We start from the raw sequence: 20,726 nt of genomic DNA on the forward strand, positions 1-20,726 counted from the left end.
AAGCAGCTGAAGGTTTGAGTATATATATTTAGCTATGGTAATGCACAAAGCACTGCCGTGATCAATTCTAGATGAGAGAAGGGCAGGCACCGGTCTCTGAGCGTCAGACCTGAGGAGCTGGCTGGTGCACGGCACTGCTCCTACAATAATGCTCGGGGAAACTGGGTTTATTGTTAACATGTCTTTTGGTCAAGAGCTTGGATCCAAAGTGATCTCCAGCTGGCAGCACTTCCCTTGCAATCGAACCATGTTCTGTTTTGTCCAAGACTTCAGGGGTTTTTTTCAGTTGCAACCTGCCTATGATGCAACTTCATCTTCTAACCTTGCTTTTATAATCAGTTCTAAATCCTTTGGAATTGAGGTGGGAACAGAGTTGGGTTTTAAAGTGAAAGCCACTGTTCAAGTATTTGCATTAAACAGCAGAAATAATTTGTGATAAGGCTTTGAGGAAGAATATGATTACAGTATTTTATTCAAATCATTTTCCTATTTGAGATTGTTTTCAAAGCATGTAATTAGAGGGCAATATGCAGGGTGTTTTGTTTTTGTTTTTTTTTGTAGGATTTTAAGATTAAAACCTGGGTGTTTTAAACCTTCCAGCTTTGAATTTTTGTGAGGAGCTTGAGTTTTCAGCAGACAGAAGAAAATTCAAAATATAGTGACATGAGTCAAGTTAGACCTACATAGACATAGCAGGTACATCTGTTGCTTTTACATAGCAATAGGTGCTTAGTAGCTATGCCAAAGGTGATTAATGACAAGATGATTAATAGCAACATCCCTTGAAAAACAGGAAATGCAAGTGATTCACAGTTCCCTTGGATTATCTGTGAATTATACACTTCTGGGATTGGTTTAAATCACTAAAAAGTGCTCCACTTCCACACAAAAATACACTTGCATGTCTGCTTTTTGGGTTACCAAAAGTCCTCTTAAGACTCAATTCTATAACCCCTTACTCCTGCACGTAGCTTTTACTTGTGTGAGTAATCCCTTTAATACTTCTGGGACTGTGCACAATCACAGGGGTGCGTAGAATCGTACCTTTGGAGACCAATGTTTTATGTTGGCAGTTTGATGTTGGCTCATCTCAGCTAATATTACTTGTCTGTGATCAACCTGCTTTCTAAGTATAATTTATGATTTGTAACTTGATGCTAATACCACTGAACTGTAATATTAGAGAACATAAATAACATGACAGAAAAAGATGTGTAATCCCATATACATGTTATCTAACATATTATTCATTAACTTCTGTTATATATTTTGAATTGTAGCATTTTGGATCCAGATATCAGCCTCTACTTGGGCAAGAAACTCATTGTCAAGCCTGGTGTATAATATCCAGTTTTATTCTCTCCATATGTTTGTGCTAAATATATGCCACAACTTCTGGAATTAAATGGCAAGCGTTTGGTCTTCTTAAGTAACAGTATGCTTTTATAAGTTACATTATTTTCTGTAGAACCTTTAAAGACTACAATTTAGTTTCTTTTCCAGTTGCCTCACTTAAAATTTTATGTGTATAGTGTCTTGCGTTCACTCATTTTCACAAAGGGAAGAGTCTAAAGCACTTTGTTAGTGTTAGGGAGAAAGAAATGATTAAGGCTCAGAAGTGTACTCGATAATAAACGATACTGATTTAAGAAAGAGAAGCCAAAACCCTAATTCCGACTTACTGAAAACGGTTTCATATTGCTGAAGAGTTGGGTTGCTAAAGCAAAATATATATAAAAGAAACGTTAAAGTATTGCTTAAAGCTATGGTGCTCTCAATGGTAGGCTTTGGCTCTAGTAAAGCAGGAAAATTTATTTTGGAGCCAAAACTGACTTCTTTGGCTGTGACCAGGATTTCCTCTGCCCACCGCTGGGACCTGAAACTGGAGGTAGGAAAATCTGATTTTGGAGCCAAGTGTGACTTGTTTAGTTCAAGTCATAATTTACTGTTCTTACCTCGGGGACCTGAAAATAAAGAAACTCGCTGTGAAATGTTGATAATGGGCGGCTCTGAAGTGCAAGCGCTGAGCTCGCTTTCCCAGAGCATTTCTCCCCTTCCACCTTTCCAGATGCTTTTGATCGTTGTACAGTAGAGTCTACTTAATCATGTAACAGCTAAGAGATCTTTACCAAAATACAGAGGAAAATGCAGTCAAACCCTTTTACATCAATAGACGTGCAAGGAAAATAATCTTGATAAGGCCGGGATTTCTGTGTGATGACATTACTCAAGAACTGTGGCTGAGTTTGCCGTTAGTGAGGAGTATTTCCCATAGCTACTATGGGGTGAATATGAACTACCATGGCAAATATTTTCTTGATTAGTTCCAGCAACATAATTTGTGAAAGGTGATGGAATACATCATTTCAGTTACAATTTTTCTAGGTTATATGTAACTCCATGGTGCAAAGAATTTGCAGCTAATCTGGCTGAAGTTTCTTTCTCCTTTGTTGAGGGCTCAACAAACTGAGATACTTGTATCATTTTGGAAGAAGTGTATTTTTCTGAATATTTCAGTTGAATTCTAGTCCTTGTGGCAGTTTTTGAATCTACATGCTTTTTCCTCATTGCAAAGAGAAAGAATGTAGATAAATGGCTGCTGAAAGAATTCATTTCTTGCATCCTATTTTCTAAGATAAGAAAAACTTCTAAGAAAACTATTGCTATTTTAGATGCTTAACCTGAGTTGGGCAACATGCTGTGCGCTTCCCACTTTTCCAGAAATAAGGATGGTTGTAAAAAGTCAAAGCCATTCAGACTCTTTTTACATCCAATGGAATTAAGAGAAAAATATTGATGGCAGAGTATTGATGTGGGGGTAGCTGTAAAATCCTATGGAATCCAGCATTCCTGGAGCTAGGAAAGGTAACGCTGAGGTTAACTTAGCATGTAAGATGAGTGGATGGCATTTCTCTTCTCCCGGTGCAAGGTTAATGTCAATATGTTGGCGCAGATCACAGAAATCATCCCTGAATATATCCGCAAGTTAAGCCTTTGGATAGATAATACAGCAAATCAAAACTTTTCGTTGACGTTTAATAGTTTACTTTTCTGATCCATAAAAAATTCCAAAGTGATTTTCTTGTGTTTATCTTGTCCTTAGCAAGTAGCGTTGACCTTTCCGTTTTTACTTCACTGTCAAAGCATGTTGAAAGCTCTAAAAGTGAAGCTATCACCTTGGGGATTTGTAAGGATGACTGACACTTCCCACTTCACCTGAGCCGCGGTGGCACCGAGCGGCCGCGGCGGCCTCATACCTCCAGGGAAGCTGTTTGGGTTTTTCTTTCACTTCTGCTTCACTGGAAATGGATTGAATTTTCTCTTCAGAGGAGAGTTTTGGTTGCATTAGATTTTAATCAAGTCACTTGTTCGCAGTCTCTCAAAGCCTACAAGACCGAGATGAGTAGATGGGCCCGGGGTGGATGTGCTACAAGATTTGTCAAACCGGAAAACTTCCAGATCTCTGAGATGCCACGTGGTGTAGTTGACAATACTAAAAGTGTTTGGTGGTTACAACATTACATAAACTTCCCATCTCCCTAACACTGGGATTAAGAGTGAGAATACTGGGGAAGTGTTTAGTCATAAAATACCTTGTGAATTCAAAATAAGAGAAATACGGCTGTGCACGAAGCGCTAGTGCTGGTTTTCTGCCCCAGAAGGGACAGTGGCCGCTGCCAGACTCCAACAGACAGTAGTTTGCTCCTGGGTTGGTTGGCTTTACCTTCTTAGTCAGATCTCATATTTAAGCTTTTGGGTTATGGAGAAACGACCTCTCAGTGTTTTTCCATATATAGTTTCTTTCTTGCCACTTTCATGATTTTTTTTTTTCCTGGTTTCAGTAACTTTTCCTAGTTTTGATTATATTCAATCCCATGGATGCCCGGTACCTTTCCAGGTGCCCTGTTTGAGCACAACACTCTGCAAAATAGCTCAAGTGAGATCTCCATCTGCAGAGATGTTCTTTCCCTAGTCTATTCACTCTTACCAGAGGAAGGCATAGAAATTTTCAGGCAGAAAAGGCCACCTGAACTATCTTTAAGTTTCCGTGGCTTTGCTGCGCGCTGTTGATTTGAGTTGCGGCCCGTGTGCGGGGCAGAGCCGCAGGGTTCAGCCACCCAGAGATTCATCTGTTCAAGAGATTCTGGGAGGACGGAGCTTCAGAGCATCTCAAAGATAGTTGAGCAGCACAAGGTATTGATCATGTCTTATTCACTATATATAGGTCTTGCTGTGCTCACAGCCGCGGGGCTTTCCTGTTGTTTTTTTCGAGCAATGCGGTATTTGTGTTCACACTGCACTTGGAATGCTTGGAGTCTGCCAGAACGTTTTTTTCCCTGTGGGCTAATAAATTGAGACATTGTGTTTAGATACAACTTTTGGTAGGTCTACTGATGAGCGAGGAAGTTTGAAGCATATTCTACGACTCACCCAGGTTACTTAGTCTTAAATCTCACAGACGTTGTTACCACCTTTGAAGTGAGGGGGGGAAGTTAAATGCTGCACTATTTAATGCTACTTCCATTTAAGGATTTTCAGATGTAAAAGAAAATAAATGGAGTTTCATGTTCTTTACTTTCCCACTCTTACAAACTTTTACGATTGCTTGGCATTCAGCAGGGGGAAAGTAGATGGCAAGTATATTCTTGAAGAATTCTAATTATTGCTGTTTCAGGTGGAAGAGAGACTCTAACTGGGCACAGGAGACTTTTAGGTTGGTAGACTTGCTTAAGAAACATTTTTATGTATTTTTCGGGGATGGAAGCAGAGAATGACCCCTTGATATTTTTTCGGCGGTGGGGAATTAGTAGATCTTGAATGTGAATATGTCTTTTAAGAGTTTTTGTTGATTCTGCGAGCAATGGCCTTTGTTTTCATTACTATTTTTCCTCTCATAAAACCAGAGAAACAAGTCAGTGGAATGCCAGAAAACATATATATCCATTTTCAGACTTTTTATTTCCATGGAGAACAGATGGAGGAGAGTGCTGGGGAGTGAAGGGCGTGAGTTTACACGTGTGTGTAGATGTACCTACCTACACGTGTGCATGTACTGACACCATCCTCAGCTTATTTGCCTTTTTCCTTTTAGGAGTTTTCTCTTTCTGGAATATGGGTTACAAACCACAGGTTCCAAACTGGAGGTTGTTTTTAATCTCCCAGAGACAACAGGAGACAGTTGAAGATGTTAGTGGAGTGATGTCTTATGAAAGAACAGGCCTGGCTTCTCAACTAGTAGTGACAGTTTAGGCTGTTTTGGTTTGCTTGTTTTTAGAAAGCAGAGTGTAGCGCTGCATTTGGTTAAATAAAGTAATGCATCATAAAAATATCAAAACTTTGCCAGATGAATTTAAACTCTAGTTTTTGAGCTACTCTTCTGAGTTTTGTGTCATAAACTGACTGATCTAGTCCATGGTCATCACAGTATAAATCCACATTCTCTACCTATATGAATCCTCAGTACATCTGTGTTTCTTGATGGGAAGCAATGTTACTACAAGTAACTGTTTTAGTGGTTTACCAAACACTTGTGATATAATATAATGAATGTTGTTTAATGTTGACATCGAAGAAAAGCTGGTATTGCTAATTCTGATTGAAAAATACATTTGACAATTCTTCTGAATCGTAGCAGAAACCTCAAAATATTTTTCCAAGTCAGAGAAAAAAAAAACAATTGTTCATGGCATTTCTTTTCTGTTGATATTTCTCAGTTAATATTCCGTAGTGGAAGATGTCAAACTAATTAAGCATTAAAAGAAGGAGCGGTTAGCAGGTATATGTTGTTAGACTTGGGTTAATGTGGATGTGACCGCAACCTCCCAGACAGATCAAAGCCTAATCCGTCTGACAGCGACAGGATGGCAGAACTTGCCACAGGCCTTGTGCTGCTGCCACCGCAGCCATTTGTCTGCAAAGCATGGCCGAGAGCTAGGGGGATGTTTTTAAGGATGAACAGGTAAAAGTAAAAGGCTGTCTTCTGACATTTTAACTAATCCCTTCTAGCCTGTGGTTTCCTGCGCATTGCGGATATTTGCTAGCAGGAGAGACTGGCTTTTTCACATATGCAACATGTCATTTTGAATTGGGCGCTGATTTGATGCTTCATAATGGAAGAGTTATACAATGAAATAGATTCTGATTGCATTAAAATGACATGCCCTGGCCTTTTACCTTTACTAGTCTTATAATGCAAGCTGAACTCTCAGCAATGTAAGTTGTCATCTCATGCTGAGACACGATCATTTAAGTGAGAAAACAGAAATATTTTCTATTAACCCTTTTTCTAAGGTAGGAAAGATAGGTTGTTAAGATGCATTACACGTTTAGACCGAGAGAACATGGATTTTTTGTATAATTTGAGAAATGAATTGGCATTGATGTGCAGTACAAGCAGGATAGATTTGCATAATGCAAAAAAGTATTAGAAGAGTGTATAAGTAATGTATTGTATTCACAGCATAATGCAATACAATGCAGATGATCTGACTGGTTTCCATTCTCCTGGTACTTCAGTGGTTTGATGCACATAATTAAAATGTCATAATTTTATCAGTGTAAGACACATGACCCGTTACTCTAATACTGTTTTCGACAGTCTGTTAGCACAGTAAGACACTCTGGTTAATCTACTTTTATTACAAATGGCCAAAATATGACTGATAACAGAAATTCTTCGAAAGAGGAAATTTTTAGAAATTTTTAGCAGGACTAGAAGACAAATCCAAAGTATGTTCAGGAGCATTATAAGACTGTCATTGGTTACGTTTTAAAGACTTTAATGAAATTTTCCATCATCATACCTTATTTCAAGAGGTGAGGAACACCCTTTTGTTCCTCCAGTGGTATTGCCATTTGTAGAAGTGCACAGATAAGCCTAAGTTCCTTTTTAAAGAACGGTTTTACTGCTCATAAAATGTTCATAAGAAATCATCTCCTGTTTTGAAATAAATACAAGGGCAACCTCGGATGCCAGTCACTAAATTCTGAGTGACTGCAACAAACATTAAATCTGTGAAATCAAACTGAATTTACTTTCTGGCTGTAAAGATTGAATTTGTAAATTTGACAGGCAATTTAAAGGGCATAAGTACATAAACTAAAATTTCTTATCCAAATGCAACTTGAAAGTTACCTGTCAGAAGAAGTTAGAAGTCTGCTGTTTTCTCTCCTGAAGCGTGTCCTTTCACTTGTCAGTTTAGAAAGGTTAATACTGTACAAAAGAGCAATGGAAAGACCCTTTTTGGTGTGGTTTTGTGGGGTTTTATTTAAAAAAAATTCAGTCCCCCTCCTCCCAATACTAACAAATGCTTTTGATCTATGTTGGAACTATATATAGTGGCCCAAACCAAAATTATTGTTCCAATTCAGATCACACACTTTATATAAAGTTCAAGCACTGGAGCACACTTTATATATTCACTTATTTAATCAATGTTTGCTTGTTTTCCCCCATTTAGATGATTTCCTTTTCAACGTGATTATTAAAACCAATATTTTGTGATTTCTTTATTAGGTTGAATTAAAGAGGAAGTACAATGACCAGCACAAAAATACAAGAGGCCTTTTACCAGGGAGCCAGTGGTATGAAATTCAAGCTTATAGGGCTCTGAACCAAGCCCTGGGAAGGTGAGATAAACTGAACATAATTAAAAATATATACATTTGTAGAACTTCATTTTGGTGGCATCTTGAAGGAGTAATTCCTGATAACACAAAGGGGATAAATCAGGCTGGAAAACTCGTATCGTAGAAACAAGATCTTCAGCTGTTCTGTGCTGGCAACTGTCTGGTTTTCAGTTTGTGCATTTGAGTGTTGTTCTAATTCAGATTTTTTGTTTTACATTCGAACTCCACTTCAGTTTGGTTGCAGGTTTCAATTGCTTGTAGTCCAGATGTGCAAAAAGGAAAGCATTTGCAGAGACAAATAGCTCTTGAGCTTACAAACCAAATGAAAATCCTTAGCTCTTTTCAAATGTTCTAATTATTCACACTCTTGGGGGGCTCAGAACAATTGTTTGATGTTTAGGCTACGAGTACATTGGAGAGAAACAGCTTTTTGTTCCTTTTCTCCAACCATTGTGAAAGGTCAATTCAATTATCGTGCCCACTGATCTCTTTCCAGATTTACAAGAAGTGGTAGAGCTTACTTTCTCAAATGAAAAAATTCCCCCCACTTTTATGAACAGGCTGGAATTAATTCATCCTTCTCCGACAAAATGTATCATATACATAGGTAGTTATAGCTGTCTGTCGCAGATCATGCCATACATCTGTCATAGAGCTACAGACACAGATTTATAGGTAAGAAGAGAAACGTCAGCTGGAAGACTCCTGTTATTTAAATCAGACCTAATACAAATGCAATAACATAAATTGAAGTTTAGAAAGAAGATTGAGAGAGAAGCATCTACAGAGTAAAATCTCCTTGTAAATGTGTGTTGTTACAGGCCTGATTTATTAGATTCCTCTTTGGAGAGTAAAAGCATTAGTTAAAATATTTGTGCGTGTTTTTCTTAAACTTGTTTTCATTCAGTACATTCAAGAAATGAAGGAAAATTGAGCTTCCATGGCATCTCTAACAATTTTTATGCAAGACAGTAGGAAAGCACTTCTTGTATATTTTGGCATATTCCAGCTGACTCATTACAATCCCTGTCATCCAATCCCCATGGGTTTTAGCATATTCACTCTATGTTTACACTGTTTTCTTGCTCTCCTACAGGTGTATAAGACATAGGAACGACTGGGGTGCACTTATTTTGGTTGATGATCGCTTCCGGAATAACCCCAATAAGTACATAACTGGTAAGCTGCAAAAATCTTACTGGGAAATTACTAATATTAATAAATAGTGAAAAATTAATATTGCAGAAATATGGTTATACAAATACAGCTGAGCTGGAAAAGCCATAATGAAATATATCACCTCTAGGGTGAAATCAGTGTGTTCAGTTCAATCTCGGAAATGCTTGTACACCCATGCGTGCAGCATGGGGAATAAGCAGGAGGAGTTAGAAACCTGTGTTAGGGCAGGAGATTATGACCTGGTGGCAATTACAGAGACAAGGTGGGACAGCACACATGGCTGGAATGTGGGCATGGATGGCTGTGTCCTTGTCAGGAAAGACAGGCCAGCCAGGCGTGCTGGTGGAGTTGCTCTTTAGATGAGAGAGCAACTACAATGTATTGAGTATTGTCCAGGCACGGATGAGGAGCGAGTTGAGTCTATGGGTGAAAGTTAAGGGGCAGCATGGCAAGGGTGATACTATTGTCTGTGTCTATTCTAGGCCACCAGATCAGGGTGAGGAAGTTGATGAGGCCTCTACGGAGAGCTTAGAGCAGCCTCACAGTCACAGGCCCTGGCTGTGGTGGGGGATTTTAACTTCCCTGATGTCTGTTGGAAGGACGACTCGGCCGGCCAGCCGCAGTCTAGGAGGTTTCTGATGCAAAGGGTGGAGGAGCCAACTAGAAGAGGTGCACTGCTGGGCCTCATCCTCACTGACAAGGAGGGTCTGGTTGAAGCGGTAAAGGTGCCTTAGTTGTAGCGACCATGAGATGGTGGAGTTCAGGATCTCCTGTGGCAGGAGCAGGATAGCAAGCAGAATTGCAACCCTGGATTTCAGCAGAGCAAACTTTGGCCTTTTCAGGCAATTGCTGGGGGAAATCCCATGGGCAAGGCTGCTTGAAGGTAAAGGGGCCCAAGAGAGTTGGTTTGTGTTCAGGGACTGTTTCTACCGGGCACAAGATCAGAGCATCCAAACACGTAGGAAGTCGAGGAAGGGAGCCAGGAGACCTGCTATTCCTATTAAGGAACCACTAAATGCTTAATATGCAAAAAGTATTTTCTGTTTGTAGTGTTATACAGATAAAATAAGTGCAGAGAAATTAAAACAGGTCGTGCACACTCATCTTTTTTTTAATAAAGACAGACATTGCTCAGGAATGCATTATATATCTGTGTTCCTGCCCTGTTTACTAGAGGTGGACAAAAAGATGATGTAAACAGCTAATGTTGCAGTGTAGTCAGCAGGTGGAGCTCAGCTGCTGTGGTACAAGTCAAACTGTTTTCTGGCATGTCTGTTTGTACAAAAAATACATTTAAATTATCTAAGTGGACAGAGGTAATACATGTAGTAATACAAATAATCTGTATGGTCAAGATTTGGTAAGATTAGTAGTTTTTCTTGAAAGTAAAACTTCACAAATGAGTCAAGATGACCATTGATTAAATTAAGTTCCCGGCCCTGGAAAAGAAGACAAACATTATATTACTTTCATGAGTAGCTTCTTGAAATATTTATGACTCTGTGTATACAATATATGTATGTAGAAGTATTTCCAATATTAGGGTACTGTTTTACGGATGTGTAATACCTGATATAGATGATGTAGTTTTGTGGTAACATACCCTTTTTTTTTTCCCCTTAGGATTATCTAAATGGATTCGTCAACAAATCCAGCACCATGAAAATTTCAGTAGTGCACTCGAATCCTTGCAAGCATTCGCTACAAGAAACCAGAAAGGCATCGATGCTTTGTCAGAGTGCAGCAGTGAATTTCCCCATGTACTTTCAAACTCAAAAGACTTGTCTCAAGCCTCTCAACAGGAAGCAACGATTCATCTGTCACCAGATCTTCCTGCTAAAGGTGAGGAGCAATATTTGGTTTCAGAAATTAATTTTACTACAACCATCAGCTCACTCAATCCTACAGTGTCAAATCAGCCAAGTCACATCATGGCAACAAGGAAACAAAGTATGTTCATTTCCTGCGGGAAAATCTTCCTCAACAATTTTAAATGTGACGTTGCATGTTACTTCAGAAGAAACAAATAGTTTTTAAAATTACAGAAGTGCTATGGTGCAAAATGATAATTATTCAGAAATGTGTATGAGCTGTGCTCAACAGACTGTAATTAATTGTCATTCCATCTGGTTGTCTTAAAACAATTGATAATGTTTGATAAGTTTATAGTACAATCAAAATTGGTTTTACTTTATTTTTCCATCAAAAACTATAAAGATCAGCATTTTTGCAAGACGAGTGCCCTGGCTGAAGCTGCATCTGTTGTTTAGACATTGCAGTGAGACACCTTTCTTATAATCTCTTCTGGTACCAGCTTTACAAGAAAATATCTATTCCTACCTAAATTTTAGGAGAACTTATGACTTCATTTCAGGCAAGAAAGATGTAAATACCATAAGAGCACAATAATAAAAAAAAATACAAGTTTTAAATCAAGTCATACTTTAATTTACATGTGCCAGTTAATCTATTGATTTAATCAAGACAATTCATGTGCAAAGATAGTTGTAACATCTGGGCTTTTGTTTGTATTGGATCTTAATGAGTATTATAAAATAACTGTAAACCTAATAAAACACTGGTAATTTTGATGTGCTAAACGTGCTGTAAATCAGCAGGGGGAAGGCATATACAATTAATTAATGTTTTGTGATTTTTCACAGGTGGCCAGAAAGTTGATGTAGAGACTCATTCTCACCATGTAACACAAAGACGAAAACATATGGACTCCACACCCAGAATGCCAACAACTAAAACAGAGAGAGAAAGAAGGAATGGGGGGACTAATGCGGATATTATGAAGGAACATTGCTGCTTTAAACCACTGACTTCAACACCTCTGCCTGAAGCCAAGAACTGTGTGTCCGCAGCGAACAGCAAACAAAAGAATGTGGCTAGGGCTGGTGAACTTATTGACAGTGTAAATCAATGCCAGTCATCATTAATTTCCGAACAGAAACCAAGCGTACCAGAATCGTGTTTAGAAACAACTGATGTTTCACTTAAAAACCCTGAGGCCGCAGTTGCTGAAGAGCGTTCGCGTGAGCTCCAGCTTCCAGTTGAGCCCCCCATTGAGTTCCCTGCAGCAGGAGGGAAACCTGAACTTTCAGTGTTAAACGGATCTGCAGAAGCTGAAGACGAGGACGAGAGTATCTACTTCACACCTGAACTCTATGATGATGCAGAAACGGAGGATGAGGAGATCAAACCGCTGGTTCCAACCTGTAATGCAAATGAGAATCAGACTAAATGTGGGCACGGCACAGCTGCTACTGATGTCTTTGCAATTAAGACCTCAGAAACACTAAATGTGGCTAAAAAAGAGATGGGTGATGGCAGAAGCGCAAGTTTACATGGAGTAATGCACAACGAGGGGAGTAAGAATAGTGCGGTTAATAATGCAGAGATGACTAGTGAAACAGAAGCAGGGCAGATAGCATCTCAGGGGATGGACACCATAAAACGGAAGATCAGTCTTTCCAGATCACGAAATAAAGGTGCGTCGTCTTCTCTGTTGAACAACAGTGGCTTGTAGTGCCCCGGTCACAACCGCTGCTCTCGTTCCGTGTGTGCTGCCAGCACACTCCAGTTGTCATTAGACTTTCTTGGTTGTCACTGTGAAAGTTAACGTGTAGTCTTCTACAGACGTAATTAAGATTCTTTATCCTAACTGTGTGGTGAAAGGGCATCATGCGTGGAAATTCTAAACAGAAGCCCGAGTAGCAATTGGCTTGTAGTTACAGGCTGGGGTTTGTCTATTCCAGATTTAATGAAACTGCCATTAAATAAAATCAAACAATTGGGTTTTTCTCAGAAAGCAAAACACCCATATAATCAAATTGGTTTTTGCATTTGTTAGGGCTTTTTTTTAATTAAATATGAGAACAGCATCTTTGAAGATCAAGTAATATGATAGATTGAGCCTGGATACTGAAATAGGTGTTTTCTTCAGTATTATGTTTCCTTCATATTTCTTTTGTCAAAGTGTCTATCAGAAGCTGTGTGGTAGTATTTGAACAGTTTGATATTTGACGGTGATGAGAGGCTTTTTCAGTGGTCTTTATTTGTTTTCTATGAGTTGAGGTTTCTTTACAATTTCCTTTTGCGAGAGGTTCTGATTTCTTCTGATCACATTCTGTTACTATTCGTATCAAAACTTATTCATTTGTATGCCCTACAAACACATCTTCTATGCAATATGTAACAACGAAAATATGTACATAAAGGTCTGTTAAGTCTTCCTCAGTCTACTTTTTTTTAAGTATTTTAAACATTTCTTTCATGTGTTGCAATGAAAACAGCCAGGATTTTGCTGTAATAAAGTGTACTATACCTGATTTTTTTTTTCATTAAAAGACTGTTCGTTTCCATCATATATTAATATGAAGATGCAGGATTTTTAAGATCTTAAGATTGATTTATAGGTATTGATATATTTTGACTGAGAGCAGAGATGACATTGTTAACTGCTCATTTGCCATAGCAGCACCACGCTGGGAGGAGTGGCTGACACGCCAGAGGCTGTGCTGCCATCAGAGACCTGGACAGGCTGGAGAGCTGGGCAGGGAAAAAATTAATGAAATAGAACAAGGGCAAGTGTAGAGTCTTGAATCTGGGTAGGAACAACCCCAGGTTTCAGTATCAGTTGGGGAATGACCTATTAGAGAGCAGCGTAGGGGAAAGGGACCTGGGGGTCCTGGGGACAGCAGGGTGACCATGAGCCAGCACTGGGCCCTTGTGGCCAGGAAGCCAATGGTACCTGGGGTGGATTAGAGGGGGGTGGTCAGTAGGTCAGAGAGGTTCTCCTGCCCCTCTGCTCTGCCCTGGGGAGACCACACCTGGAATATTGTGTCCAGTTGTGGCCCCTCAGTTCCAGCAGGACAGGGAACTGCTGCAGAGAGTCCAGCGCAGGGCAACAAAGATGCTGAAGGGAGTGGAGCATCTCCCGGGTGAGGAAAGGCTGAGGGAGCTGGGGCTCTGGAGCTGGACAAGAGGAGACTGAGGGGTGACCTCATTCATGTTTACAGATATCTAAAGGGTGAGTGTCAGGAGGATGGAGCCAGGCTCTTCTCGGTGACAACCAATGATAGGACAAGGGGCAATGGGTGCAAACTGGAACACAAGAGGTTCCACTTAAATTTGAGAAGAAACTTCTTCTCAGTGAGGGTGACAGACACTGGAACAGGCTGCCCAGGGGGGTTGTGGAGTCTCCTTCTCTGCAGACATTCCAACCCGCCTGGACACCTTCCTGTGTAACCTCATCTGGGTGTTCCTGCTCCATGGGGGGATTGCACTGGATGAGCTTTCGAGGTCCCTTCCAACCCCTGACATTCTGGGATTCTGAGATTCTGTGATTCCTACTCTGGAGACATTCAAAACCCACCTGGACACCTTCCTATGTAACCTCATCTGGGTGTTATACATTTATACTGAAAGTTCAATTTTAAAATTTACTGCTACATTTCTACTAATTCAATTACATCACGTGTTTGCCATTGACCTAGAAACCTCCTTTAACTTATTCAGACTTCATGTGAAATCAGTGGCATATAAATTGATACTATTTTTATACTCCTTAAAATACCCTAAATAATTGTATATTCCTGTTTGCAGTGGCAACGTTATGAAAGATAGTACTTTGGAACTTCAGCAAATATTTTGGTACTGTAAATGTAGGGGACTCGAGGTGCTTTAAGATCTAGCTTAGCTAATGTCATCAATTGTCTTTCAGACGTTCAAAGGTGAACGAAACTCTGACAATTAAATTTTTAAACTTATTAAGGAGTTGTTGCTATAACCGATTAGACAGTCAGCTGTTGAGACAGTAGCTTTTATATAACAGGATATTGTTTTGTTCAGCATGTTACCACATTTGGCAAACTTTTATCTTAATGCGCCTATCGGGAATACCAGTCTGACCTCAATCTGAGTAAAGCCTTAATAGTCGACGTGCGGGATGCTTGCAGGAGGTGGCACGGTCATTTTCGCAGACTGTATATTTGTTATCGCATGTTAATCAGATTCATCATTCTGTTTAATAAAGATTTCATCTGCCACGCGAATGCATAATCGGCTATGTCTGAGTGACCGCCTTTTGTCTTGAGCAGATTGCTAAAACTGTATTAAGCATCATTAGACAAAAATGACGACCTTATTAATTTGTCCTTTATGTGTTTTCCAGCAGATTGGACCTCATTATTATGCAAACACAGTACACAGAGCAGCACCAGAAGTAGCTCATTAATGTTTCTTTCCCTTAGTACGTAACAGATTATTATTGTGAAGTGTGCATGAAATAATTGCTAATTACATGCCTTAAATTGTACAGTGGTTGTCTGTCTAGATTTTTTTCGTGTGGTTTAAGTGCACTGTCGAAGGCCGTCAGAAGCTACAGGTTAACAGCACCGACGCGAGTAAACCAGGGGAAGCGAATCACAGAACATGCATTTTATCACACATTTTCCTGCCTGTAAAGAGTAATTAGGACAGCTATGGATTGCTTTGTGGTTACCTGTCATTATGCTTCTTATTGTAAAAGAAATGACTGTCAGCTGGCAAATAATTGAATAGATATGTCTCCCAGTGAATAGGTGCAGGCAAGTTTTAACTATTGCCTTCTAGTAACAAACCCTGTAGATTCTGAAATGGTAAGTATTGAATTAGTACAGTTTCCTTATTTACACACCACTGAAACCTTAGAGATTTCCAAATACTGTCCTTTCTACTGTATGTTTGTGTTGCATTTCTTAAAGGCTCTCTATCCAGTATAATTCTGAAAATTTGTAAGCATGATAGAAATTACATGTTAGGATTTGGCATTGGTCTGTAGTTTGACAACTTTGTGCTAAGTGTGTAATTGGTTTAAGCTGGTGGTGCTTCATACTTATCCACGGCACATCTTCTGTAATCTGTCTGCCACCGGGGCTGATAAGACTTGGCCACAACTGAAGTTTTTGCAGCGCTGGAAATAAAATCCTGATCCATTAAGGGTTTGCATGGATTTAGCCTTATAATCTGGTTTAGAAATTGTGAGTGGTCAGATCTTAGATACAAGCTTTGTTGTCAAAAAGATGCCGTGAAAACCATTACATCAGCTTCAATTTTCTTCACGTTGCTTTTGTTGATAATATAACCTGAAAGATGTAGTGACTATTTCTGAAGAAAAGTATTTGTGACTGGCTATTAGTTATTATATATGAGCTTTGAAAAATATATCTTTGAGAGTTAGGAGGATAATAACATTCATCTGACATGACTTACATTAAACAATTTTTAAGTCTAAATGCATTTGGTTGGTATTAAATAGTTGCTTATGTCAGCTGATACCACCATTTAAATATGGTGGCGGCTTCATACAATACCAGTTAAAATAAATGGGGCGTGTTAGCTGTAAAATGCTCTTTAAACATTTCACAGGTAATAGATCATTACTGAGTATTTATGAAGGACATTCTTGTCTTGCAGTTCCAAAAAATCAAAATGAAATTGTTCTGCAGAGACCAGACTCTCTTTACTGTACTATTAGCTGTTGGGCATGTGAATAGTTACTAAATCACTTGACTGATAAAAATTGAAAATAGTTGTTGACATTACAGAAATAAATATTCATCTTACTTGGATTATTTGAAATGACCAAGGATGTACTGCTGTGAACAGGCACAGGTATATTAGTAATATACTATTAGAGGTTCTGCAATCATGATTGCAATCGTTTTTAACAAATGCTTTCTACATTTGCAGTGATAACAGTGCACACTGATGTGTATGTTTATGATATAATACAAGCGCATGTGAACATGCGCCTTTCTATAAGGCATGTGTAAGTGCTGCAGCTAAATGTTAAATCAGGCTGAAAAGGACTCTTAGTCGCAATGGTTTGATGTTGTGCTTTTCCTTTTGCTCCGCAATCTCCCAGAATCCCAGAATGTCAGGGGTTGGAAGGGACCTCGAAAGCTCACCCAGTGCAATCCCCCCATGGAGCAGGAACCCCAGATGAGGTTACACAGGAAGGTGTCCAGGCGGGTTGGAATGTCTGCAGAGAAGGAGACTCCACAACCCCCCTGGGCAGCCTGGGCCAGTGTCTGTCACCCTCACCATGAAGAAGTTTCTTCTCAAATTTAAGTGGAACCTCTTGTGTTCCAGTTTGAACCCATTACCCCTTGTCCTGTCATTGGTTGTCACCGAGAAGAGCCTGGCTCCATCCTCCTGACACTGACCCTTTAGATAACTGTAAATGTTAATGAGGTCACCCCTCTGCAGACATTCCAACCCGCCTGGACACCTTCCTGTGTAACCTCACTGGGTGTTCCTGCTCCATGGGGGGATTGCACTGGATGAGCTTTCGGGGTCCCTTCCAACCCCTGACATTCTGGGATTCTGTGATACTTGTACAAATGCAAACGTCCATGGGCACTGACAGAGGGGTAACTCTGGAGTAACTACTGAGTAGTTAGGTATTGCATGGCCCCATAAACCCAGTACAAGGAGGGCTGCAGAACAGGCCTGTAAAGCACAGGGATGGAGCAGACTCCCAGCTCATCAGATCCATTCTTGCTCCCAGATATTCTCATGATACAATTTTTACTCCTTACCCAATCTGATTTTTAAATTCCTAAAGTAGTATTTCTTCTCTTTCCACAGTTTGTTAATTCTCATTGATCACAAATATCTTTGGGCACGTAAGGTGTTGTTAGGAACGTGAATAAGAAGATACTCTCTGCAGAGTGTTCATGGGCTGATGGAGCCACATTCCTGTTCCAGTGTCAGAAGATGGTGGCCGTGGATGAGAAGCATGGGCAGCACAGGTACAATCCAGACAAGAGTGTGAATAGTTTAGGGGAAGCCAATATATTAATATGTTGTCTTTCAAAGCTGGAAGTTTATTTTTCCTTTGTCTGGGTCAGAGATAAGTTGAGTAGGTTCTGCTAAGTGCCATGGGCTCATTTCATAGCACCTACCATGATGCGCTTTTGCCAGGAGGATCTCTTAATGGCCTTGCTCATTGGTGCTGACAGATTATTGCCACTTAGATGTGGCACTGGAGCCATAACCCGGTGCCTCTGGCACTTTAGGACGGCACCGGTAAAATGGATTTATCTGGGAAAGAGCCGGCCAGGCATGCGGGAAAGGGAGTGGGGAAAACTGCAGACAGCAGGGATAGAAGAGTTCGCTGCTCATGGGCTAATTAATTTTTAAATTCAAGGCTGGAATTGCACAGCCACTTTATGTAGTTTGTTTTTTTTTTTTAATAGATAAATAGCATTAATGAAACACTAATTAATCTCCTACCTCCCTGCTCATGCTGGCATTCTGCCTGCCAGAAAATGTCTGCTTAGTTGTCAGCCTTACTTGAAAACCACTGTATTGAAATTCACTTTAAAATAGATATAATTTCTTTAAATGTTTTTGAGAGAGGGAGAGATTTAAAAATATAAGAACCAAAAACTAGTGTTCGGCTTGCCTGACATATATTAAAATTTTCTTAAAGTGCTGGGACAGTCACCAGCACTGGGATTTATTGCCCGCCTTGTACTGATAATCAAGTGAGCTTTCATCAGATAAGGCCAATGCCCAATGAAGTTGTGAGTGGCAAAATGTAATGATTTTCCCTGCTTCCTTTGCAGTGGTGCTCGGTTGCTACAAAAATTGGGTCAAGTTTTGTTTCTATCAACTCAGGTTTTGCAAGTGAAGGAAAGCAAAGCCAGAGCTGGGAAGTTCTGTCCTTCTGCGACTTCCAGGTCTGTGCCTGTTCCTCTGCCACATCAGGGCAGCAATTTGAGGAGCCGCATGGCGAAACGTGTCCCTGGAGCGCTGTGGGGTAAGACTGTTGCCATTTTTGTGGGATTATTATTGTACCGGGTCGTTTCAGGGATCTGATTTGTTCAGTCCCACGCACGGTTTCTATCAGCAAAATGAGATGTGGGATGTGAAGAAGCAGAAAGTGCAGTGATAGCTGATGCTGAAAAGTTATGGAGAATGTACAGTAGCAGCTGCTGAAATTGCAGATTCAACATTCTGATTATTTTATATTCTAATGAGCAGCCATTGTCACAAGCTGGTATTTTATACTGATTATGTCGGCCACATAGTGCAGCTGCCACTGACCCCTCGATGAGCAGTAACAAAAACCCTCTTTGTTATCAGTATGGGAAATATCTTGGCCATTGTGGGTGTGAATTCAAAACAGAATGGCAATCATGCACAGGAACAAAATAAAAGCTCCAAATTCGTTGACAGGAGTCTAAACATCACGTATAAATGATTATATTCAAGTCTTTTAAAAAGTTGTACTTCACTGTACCTTGTTACACAATTAAAATGTAGCTCAAGTAGTTAAAGCATCCGAACGCCTTACAACTTGTATTCGCTAGATGCATCTAAACTTCTCATCATTAATTTTGTACACTGAGCTCTCCCTTCCTGTAAATTTCTGTTCTATTATAAAATGTAAATCTCCAATCAAGGTAAGAATATCTGTAATTTGACTTTTCTTTTATTCTTAAAGCGAGCGTACTTTCAAGTAGTTCGACACGACGTTTACGGAGTCGTAGCCATTTTTCACACTTTAAGGCCAAGCGGCTGTAGTGGAATGGAAGAGTGAATTCAATTTGTTGCAGATGTTTTCTAAATCTGATACCTCTGGGTTCTGTAAGCTGTTCCTCCTAGGAAATTAGAAGGAAACTGATTTATATAATGTGAATCTAGTATTCTAGATTTACATAATTAAAGTCCGTGGTGTATATCAGACCATGAGAGTGCGGGTGCGGTGGGCAGGGATGTTGTCCACAGCATGTCTGGCTAGTTCGCTGTCAGCATTCTAGTTTGGGAACTTTTCTAGTTCTTAAATTGCAACCATCCAGCAATAATACAAGGTAGGGGGAGTGTAAAGACAGACAATTACCACCCTTCTTCCAGATGTAATTTGTATATGGTATTGGTTATTTTTATTAAGTTCATAGCTTCTTCCTCTTGATGGAATACAAACATTTGGCCAAATTCTTTGCCCGGAGTAAGCAGAGCCAAGGATAAACTCAGTTCCTTCTCCTCTCTGAAGGGCTTGAAATAATAATAATAATAAAAAAATTGGCGAAGATTTTAAAGTTTTTCATGGTGTTTATAGCTAGATGCGTGGCTATACAAAGATTTAGCCGTGTATTTTTTTTCAGGGGAAGAATAAGGCTATCAGATAAAATAATACCTCAGCACTTTTGAATTCACGTAAATTGAACGTGACTCCAAACACATTTGAGCTGTGTCCTGTGTTTTCCTCCTCCTTAGATGGAAAAAGCTTCTACGTATATTTAGCTTGTGTTTATTAAGTGCTTTGAAATGGTCAGATTAGTGTATATAGAAGCATCCGTTATTATTGCTTAGTGGACTTGTGTCAGTTTTCTAGCATTTACATGCTTCCATGATTTATTTTAAAGTACATAACAATTTAAAAATAACGAGTCTTTTTACTCTAATTGCTGGAGAATCTTTCATGTATACGTAAGACCTCCCATTTATATATTTCTTTTGTTAATGCAATTTAGCAAATGCTTGGTTTAGCTTTAGATAAAGAACTATTCTTGGACAGTTCTGACATCTCCATTTTCTATTTTATAAACCAGCTGTAGTTCACACTTGTGGAAACTCGAAGTGTCCTTTTATTTTTAACAGCAGCCCAGGGGATGGTTGAAAGAGGCACATTTCCAATTGGCCTTTTGTTTGAGCAGCTTCCAAAACATCATTCTGCCTTTTTTTTTTTTCCCCTTTTTTTCTGGAAAATTTGCCAAGTTCAGCTCAGATTAAGTCGCTTTGTTAGATTTGTTCTTTTAAGCATCTGGATCAGAAATTGTATCCCGTACTATGTAGTAATGAAACATTTGGAAATAATCTGAGAAATTGTATAGTAAGTCATGATAGATATGGTACAT

General features: G+C 39.5%; 1 protein-coding gene across 3 annotated transcripts in view; it reads left to right on the top strand.

The window, feature by feature from the left end:
* The window catches only part of BRIP1 (BRCA1 interacting DNA helicase 1), a 46,750-nt gene extending 33,605 nt beyond the window's left edge, over positions 1–13,145 (top strand). For all 3 annotated transcript variants that reach the window (XM_082068368.1, XM_082068370.1, XM_082068369.1), the window contains 4 exons: positions 7,517–7,629; positions 8,726–8,808; positions 10,432–10,650; positions 11,472–13,145. In XM_082068368.1, coding sequence (XP_081924494.1) covers positions 7,517–7,629; positions 8,726–8,808; positions 10,432–10,650; positions 11,472–12,343 — 1,287 coding nt within the window. In that variant the 3' untranslated portion in view covers positions 12,344–13,145. The remainder of the gene's footprint in view (positions 1–7,516; positions 7,630–8,725; positions 8,809–10,431; positions 10,651–11,471) is intronic.
* The last annotated feature ends 7,581 nt before the right edge of the window (positions 13,146–20,726 follow it).

This window comes from Streptopelia decaocto, assembly GCF_964273445.1.
Source record: "Streptopelia decaocto genome assembly, chromosome: 18".
NCBI classification, from domain to species: Eukaryota; Metazoa; Chordata; class Aves; order Columbiformes; family Columbidae; genus Streptopelia; species Streptopelia decaocto.